General features: G+C 46.4%; 1 protein-coding gene across 4 annotated transcripts; it reads left to right on the forward strand.

Moving 5' to 3' along the window:
- Nucleotides 1–2,275: 2,275 nt before the first annotated feature.
- Nucleotides 2,276–6,225, forward strand: LOC308167292 (actin, aortic smooth muscle; the record flags this gene model as incomplete). Of its 4 annotated transcripts, XM_080541686.1 has the most annotated exons (8): nt 2,276–2,404; nt 2,734–2,862; nt 3,690–3,800; nt 4,154–4,238; nt 4,336–4,497; nt 4,904–5,095; nt 5,294–5,475; nt 6,082–6,225. In XM_080541686.1, 8 exons carry the CDS (start codon nt 2,276–2,278, stop codon nt 6,223–6,225), a joined length of 1,134 nt encoding a protein of 377 aa, XP_080397812.1. The 4 variants fall into 4 exon arrangements, with proteins under 4 accessions (XP_080397812.1, XP_080397815.1, XP_080397814.1 ...); XM_080541689.1 differs by lacking the exon at nt 4,904–5,095; XM_080541688.1 differs by lacking the exon at nt 3,690–3,800.
- Between the last annotated feature and the right edge of the window lie 2,310 nt (nt 6,226–8,535).

The raw sequence follows: 8,535 nt of genomic DNA on the forward strand, positions 1-8,535 counted from the left end.
GAGTCGCCACTCACAGGCACACAACACTTTTCTTGTCACCTTGAATGGGGTTTTAGGTCATTTAAGGGTAATTTAATGACCATGTCATTTAATTTCAGACCACACTTTGTTGCTTGTGTGTGTGTGTGTGTGTGTGTGTGTGTGTGTGTGTGCGCATGCATGCATGCGTGATTGCGGCAGCCATGCTTGTCACTGAGGCACCAGGTCTGTTGCAGCTGCTAGCGCTGTTAGCTAGCTCTGTGCTGCTGTGTGTTTATGCTCCAGGATGGTGAGATCTCTTGCCTTTCACAGAAAAAAATACCCCTGGAATGCCCTGAATGATGGGACTGGAGGCCTCCGCAGAAGCCCCTGGATTGGCCTGCCGTTCCCCGGCCATCCCTATAAGGCTGTGGCTGAGTGAGGCAGAAAGGGAGAGAGCAGCCCCGGCTCCATGTTTGGGATGTGGGAGGGGGAAGGACAGGGGGGTGGCTGGGAGCTACATAAACTCTCACTGGGCCGGCAAGGGGCACACCATCCCCTGAGCGGCATACCCCGGCCTAGCACTGTCAGGGTAAGTGGGACACCCCCTTTCCTCCTCCTCCTCTTCCTCCATCTCTCCTTTCCTCTCCTTACTTCTCCCATCCTCTACTTCTCCTTAACTCCACTGTCCCTCCACCTCTCCTCTCCTTACCTCTCCCATCCTCTACCTTTCCTTACCTCTCCCATCCTCCACCTCTCCTTACCTCCACTCTCCCACCTGCTCTCCTCTCCTTCCCTTCTTCCCTGTGACCTACCTGACTGTTTCACACCTGCTAATCTGTCTTGTTGCTGCTGGTCTGTGTCAGCTGCAGAGGTCAGCACCTTACAATACAGGCTGCTGCTCAATTTAACACTAACTCATTAGCCATGATTAGCTTTAGCTAATCTACTGCAGCAGGTGCCTGTTAATACAAGACAGGGGTTTAGGACTCTTACTGCTAAGTCTCAGAGCTTGTTGTGTTGTTTATGCGTTGACAAAGCTCTTAGCATATAGATCTTAAGCCTCAGGTTGTGGCTCACTTTGGATTTGTGGTTGAAGTACAGAAGAGTTGTGTTGTTGTTCATGCTTGAGCCTCTGAAAGAGGATTGTGGAGTGGAGTGAGTCACAGTTGTAAATACAATCTTGCAAAGTACAAGTGACACTTGTAAAACAAGTCCTGGTTTCTTTGTACCTGTCACAGGTAGTCTCTTTGGAACTCGTTAGGTTTCATAAATTCTTTCTCAGATTGTAAGGTATGTAAGGTATATTTGATGCCTGTTTGTTTGGAAATCACTGCCGATTGTTGTCTTTCACTGTGAGAGGAGAGTGATGCTTGTGCTAAGGCCTCTGTTATGTTATCCATGCAGTGGATGGGAGTCTTGTAAATGTTAACACTGGCCAACTCCACTGAACTCCACATCACAGCTGCTCAAGGACCCCTCTGCTGGAAAGCTTTGGAAAACTTTTATTCCGAAGGTTTATGACTAAATATGGTTCTCCTGGATTCTGCCCTCCTCCTCCTCCCATCCCCTTTTTTCTCTCCTTTCTCTTTTTTTTGTAAACGATTGTAGACAGGCAGGGCCAAAGAGAGAGAGGGAGCGTTTGCACAGTCCAAAGACAGACATGACTCCCCATCATTTCCTAATTAGGAAGTTTTCCCAGGGTGCAGCATTCATTCATGAGGGACTGTAGTACAAACTCAGGATGGATGGAAGGTTGCAGGGTGACTCTTATGGGGACATTTTGTCTTTTGCTTACATGCTTTTCTATTAGTCTAACATATTGAAACAGAATTTGTATTTCAGAACGATAGTATCGTTTTGTTCTATTCCCAGCACAGGTCGGTTTTTCAAAACAAGTTTTGATTCTTTCAGTGGGAGTAGGCTACATATATTGTTGCATTTTTTATATTTTGCTGGATTTACCTGAGCAATCCATTAGTAAATTGGCGATGAATTATGACACCATATTTACATTTTTGTTCACGGTATATTGTAAATACTATTCATTCACCTAAGAAGGGTGTGGTCACCACCACTACAATGACACACACACATACACACACACACACACACACACACACACACACACACACACACACACACACACTGGAACATTTTGACAAATTCTCTCAATTCCCATCAGGGTAGCCTCATCAGTGTATAGTCAGTTGATAACAATCTGCAGCTCAGTAATGGACTGAACTCTAACCGCTGTGTGCTGTGCCCTGGCAGTGATTGTCTCCAGTTGGAGTAAGGAAGGCAAAGCGTATTGACAATGTGTGACGACGAAGAGAGCACCGCCCTCGTGTGCGACAATGGCTCTGGTCTGTGCAAGGCAGGCTTCGCCGGGGACGACGCCCCCAGAGCCGTGTTCCCCTCCATCGTGGGCCGTCCCAGACACCAGGTGAGACCCCATTCGTCCTCTACAAGAGAAGCATGATGCAACTGCATTCTGATTGGTCGATGCCAATGTGGCCTTTTTTTGACCCTATACTCTTTCACGGACCTTCATTTCAAAACATTTTACACACATACATACACTTGTATCACTGTGTCACAACACTGCATCCGGCTAAGGTGTATGCACAACTAAAACAGCTTAATATGTATTTGTTTGAAGTTTTGCTATTTCATTTCTGTACAGGATATGTTGAGTCTCAGTGGCATCCACTATCCTGAACACTGGATGTTTGAGTGTGTCTCACCGGCAGTCTTCTCATCTCCTCTCCTCAGGGTGTGATGGTGGGCATGGGCCAGAAGGACAGTTATGTGGGCGATGAGGCCCAGAGCAAAAGAGGTATCCTGACCCTGAAATACCCCATTGAACACGGCATCATCACAAACTGGGATGACATGGAAAAAGTGAGCAAAAAAATAAACCCCAACCCGACACAGTCAAAAACACGAGTGACTCAGATAAACGCTTCCTCTGATAAAGACAGACACACTATAAGGAATTTGGTATCAAACATCAAACGTGTTTTTTTTCCATCATGGGTACCGAAAATAGCTCCAAGCGAACACAGCACAGCTCCCTTGGTGGCCCTTGGGGAGATCCAATGGCATTTGGAACTATTCTCATCGGAGACCTTCAACAGGATAACAAATTATTTTGTTAGATAAACATGGAGGCCCCCGGGCCTGGCATGTTTAGATAGGTTCACTAAGGACCTCCTCCTCCTCCTCCTCCTACACCGTGGCCTGGTCATGTACAGTAGCGTACCATACTATATGACTCACCCAGTAGAGGCTGGGGGAGGTGGAGGTAGAAATCGGAGGACGGGCTCATTGTCATGCATGGTACAGAATGAGGAATGGTATCAAACACGCACGTTTCATACCATTCCTCATTCCGTTCCATGCATTCCAATGAGCCCGTCCTTCGATGTCTACCTCCATCAGCCTCCCCTGCTACTGTATCTTACTATATGACTCATCTCTGGTGACTAAGAGACAAACATATCATGTTAGGCAATTAGATCAGGACACACGCTGTCATCCCTGAACAGATGTAGGCAGCAGATGGCATCATTATTCACTTAGCTCCAGTATAATAACTCCATCAGCATGACCTGACTGTTGCTGTTGTTTGATTCCAAGGCCACTAATGGAGATCATTGTTTAGGTAGCTGTATGAAGCTTGTTTTTGATGGATGGTGGGGTCTGTGATTGTGTGATTTGATTGGCAGATCTGGCATCATTCCTTCTACAATGAGCTGCGTGTGGCCCCCGAGGAGCACCCCACCCTGCTGACAGAGGCCCCCCTGAACCCCAAAGCCAACAGGGAGAAGATGACTCAGGTATAGGACCTACAGTACACTTGTAGGGGTTCTTTATTTGTCCCTGTAGGGGACGCCCCTTGAAGAACCCTTATTGAAAGGGTTCCCTTACAGAGACAAATGAAGAACTTTTTCGTATAAAAAAATAAAAAAATAATGTAGAGCCTAAACCTCCATACACTCATGTTATGACATGATCTAATATACAGTATACTTCATAAGCTTAGCAAGCAAGCCAGTGTTATGAACTTGACATTCAAATATCGAATACTTCATTACTACTTATTTATTGTCTGACTCTGAAACACCATCCACGCTGTTCAAACAGTGATTTTAAAACACTTGTATTCACATACTGAATGTCCATGTTCTAGATTATGTTTGAGACCTTCAACGTTCCAGCCATGTATGTCGCTATCCAGGCGGTACTGTCCCTTTACGCATCGGGCCGCACAACAGGTCAGTCTGTCACAACCAATCCAAGCCAGCCTCATTCTAAACTGACCAAACAGGACGGCGCAGACACACCTCTAACCCTGGTCCCCACCTCTACCAGGTATCGTGCTGGACTCTGGTGATGGTGTCACCCACAACGTACCCATCTACGAGGGCTATGCCCTGCCCCACGCCATCATGCGTCTGGACCTGGCTGGCCGCGATCTCACTGACTACCTCATGAAGATCCTGACTGAGAGGGGCTACTCATTCGTCACCACTGGTGAGTGGGAGGGCTCATACATGTACAGTGTGTGTGTGTGTGTGTTTGCATGCCTGCAGGGTCATGAACGAGGCTACTCATTTGTCACCACTGGTGAGTGGTAGGGGTGACAAAGTGTTATTTACACTTGTGGGTGTGTGTGTGTGTGTGTGTGTGTGTGTGTGTGTGTATGCTCCATATGGCCGTGGTGAATGAAAACTATGGGTCCCTCTATAGGATGCCACGCAAAAAAGAGAGACTTCTAAAGACTTCTGAATGCAAAACACATTGGACATTGGCACTGCAGTGTATGTTCTCTTGAACAATCTGTTCGTACGGTTAACCACCACCATGCCTGAACATCATCATGTTGTTCTCACACTTCAGTCCTTGTTCTGATCTCACCCTCTTCACCTCCTGTCCGTAGCTGAGAGAGAAATTGTGCGTGACATCAAGGAGAAGCTGTGCTACGTGGCGCTGGACTTTGAGAATGAGATGAGCACGGCCGCCACCTCCACCTCCCTGGAGAAGAGCTACGAGCTGCCTGACGGACAGGTCATCACCATCGGCAACGAGAGGTTCCGCTGCCCCGAGACCCTCTTCCAGCCTTCCTTCATCGGTAAGCTCTCTCTACCTCTCTCAATCTCTCTCTCTAAATCTGCTTTTCCCTCTCCCTCTTTCTCATCATTCACCCCCCCCCCCCCCCCTCTCTTTTCTCCCTCCCCTGCACATCCTTTCCTTCTCTCTCTCTCTCTGTGGTTGTAAACTGTTTATATTAGGAGTAATACCCACGGTTAACCACTTGGTGTCTCCCCAGGTATGGAGTCTGCTGGTATCCATGAAACCACTTACAACAGCATCATGAAGTGCGACATTGACATCCGTAAGGACCTGTATGCCAACAACGTCCTGTCAGGTGGTACCACCATGTACCCCGGCATCGCAGACAGGATGCAGAAGGAGATCACAGCCCTGGCCCCCAGCACCATGAAGATCAAGGTGTGTACCAGAGATACTAACGCCCACACCAGGGGAGGACGGTGGAGGTGGAAATCGGAGTACAGGCTCGTTTAAATCAGCGGAACGGAATGAGCTGATTGTTTGATATTGTTTTTTTCGACCTCCACCAACCTCCACCGGTCCATACTGTAGCCTCTTGCCGCTTTCTCACCACCTACGCTCCACACTGTGTCGATACAGGACATGTGTGTGATGTGTTCAATAGTGTGTTTACTGCAAAGTTCTGTGTGATCTGAACTTGTTCAACATAGTGAGGTGAGCCTACTGAAACGTCATGTACTATTTTACTACTAGTCCCATGAGTAGTAGGCCCATTTTGGAACACTCATCCCTTCCTTTTGGCCTCTTTTCTATGAATAGAAAAGTCATTGTCAAGAGGCTTGAAAAGTTTTACTCAAGGATTAAAAAAAACAAAAAAACATCACATTTGTCAGGCTCATGCAATGGCTATCATTTGACATTGAATACGTGTCAGATAAAATGAATACAAAAGCAGTGTCCAGAATCAATCAAATTCACTGTAGGCCTACTGTATGGTGTAATGGTTAATATGGTTTATTAAATGAAATCTCATGTCGTTGGTAGATCATCGCCCCACCAGAGAGGAAGTACTCCGTCTGGATTGGTGGCTCCATCCTGGCCTCCCTCTCCACCTTCCAGCAGATGTGGATCAGCAAGCAGGAGTATGACGAAGCCGGACCATCCATTGTCCACCGCAAATGCTTCTAAACGCCCCGTCCCACCTGCCCTCCATCTCCACCTCCTCCCCCCACCCTGCCCCAATCTCTGCTCTCGCTCTGTTGCCTGTAAACTGTGAATGTGCCCCCCCCCCACCCCTCCCCATCTACCCCCCCCTGTGATCAACCCGTCTTTTGCACTGCCCACCCACCCCCCACCCCCCCCCCCCTCCCCCCGAGTGAATGTTTAGGTGTTGTTACTATTGGTTGTTATTGTTTTTTGTTTTTTGGAATGAATAAAGCTTGAATGTGCAGCTGATGAACCATAAAGCAAACCTTTGGGGGGACTACACACGTAGAGATCCCAGTGAAGAAGAATGGGGAGAGAAGGAATCTGTTCCAGGCCAGTGCAGAGCTTGCCTTCGCCCTCTTGTGTTCCTTTTTGTGAAGTGCATCCCTGGTTAGGGCCAAGTCAAGTCTTGCATGTGGCTCTGCTGAAAGGTTCTGTTGAACTGTGTGTATTGAGGATGAAAACATGCCCCAGAAAGGAATAAAGCTAACATACAAGGACCTCTGTGTGTGTGTGTGTGTGTGTGTGTGTGTGTGTGTATGGCTCCTACATCTACAGTATTATCATCAACAGGGAAGGCTGGTGACGGTAGAAATCGGAGGACAGGCTCATTGAAATTCATGGAAGGGAAGCAGGAATGGTATCAAACATGTGTTTCTACCTCCACCAGCCTCCACTAACCCTCATCACATTGTATTTGTATGGGACATTTCTTTTTACAATCAAAAACATTTGTCACAAAGCAATAGTTACTCAAGTCTAAACCCACAGAGAGCTAGCACAGGCAGAGCGATAGTAAGAGATATTTACAGAGCCCATCGTTGTATTAACCTACATTTATCAGGAAATTAGGTTCTACAAATGCCTATTCTTGCATCACTGTGTGCCAATTTCCTGGTTCATCTTTACAAGAGATTAGCTTATAAACACGCTCAACATGATTACAATGTCTGACATACTTCCTGCCCTGGATTGCAGAGAAACTGGAATCTCCGCCTCTATAACCTGTTTTCATTCTCACTCCATTCATCCCTGTTGATGAACTGACTCTCGATCCTCACATTTACAAAAAACAAGCTGAACAAACCCATTGGGACACACTTACTGTATACACTGCGGGGACTCCGCTAAACACCACTCAAGAACACATGAGAAGATCAGCGGTAGGCATTTTATTACCAAAACGGCAGTGGAAAAGTGTGTTAAATTCAGTCACTACATACAGGGAAGGTGGATGGAGGTAGAGATCGGATGACGGGCTCATTGTAATGCATCTAACATATTGAGGAATGTTATTGTACCATTTCTCATTCTGTTCCATGCATAACAGATGAGCCCGTCCTCCGATTCCTACCTCCGTCAGCCTCCCCTGCTAGAGTGTATATCTGTGTGTCTGTCTGGACTCTTATTTCCATACACAAAGCCACAACCACAGAACACATGTCTGCTTAGCCACTGGGACAGCGAGTAGAGCAACAGTCCACCACCACCACTCACTGTAGCACAACTGAGGTCACATTTTTATAGCCATGGTGAGGACTGCTGAGGTGCTGGGGACATTGTGCAGTGAGTTTTGAAATTGACTTTTTTTGCTGGCAGGGATGACACATCGTACAGGGCCCAGTTTCCTCAAAGCTTTGCACTGTAGCTAACACGATACAATGTGTTTCTCTCGACAACCCAGCAGCACAACTGCAAGTGATGAACACAATTGTAAAATTGTTGTTTGGGTTCTTCAAGAGAAATGTACCATAAAAAGTACCACACTATCTAGTTTTTAGCTTGTCCCCACAAAGGGAGGAATGGTTGATGCTTCAAGGGGGGAGGGGACTAATACCTGAGCTCTGTGTTATCACGGCCCTTTGGCCAATGGCAAAAAAGCAACTGTACTCCTCTTATAAGGCGTCTAAGGTGTCTTTGCTTATAATTCTCTGAGCACTTTGGTTCTTCGTCCCTGCACAAGACAATGCCACCTCAATGGGTTAAAGACACAATTCAAAAACATCTTCCCATAATATAAGCATAATGAATCATGACTCACAAATAATGCAAAAAGTTCCAAGACTTAGCATCCAATTGGCCCAAAATTGATTGTTTCATCAATAATAAACTATGACTAAAGGACAACATAAAAACATCTTCCTAAAAACACAAAGAGCCACACAAATGTAATCAATGGGTATTGAATAAATCAAAAATCCATTTTGCTTGTTCAAGTCTATGCATGTCTGTGTTACCCATTGCACAAATACTGTATGAACACACACACACACACGCACACGCACACGCACA

The sequence above is a fragment of the Nansenia antarctica genome, assembly GCF_963989245.1.
Source record: "Nansenia antarctica genome assembly, chromosome: 11".
NCBI classification, from domain to species: Eukaryota; Metazoa; Chordata; class Actinopteri; order Argentiniformes; family Microstomatidae; genus Nansenia; species Nansenia antarctica.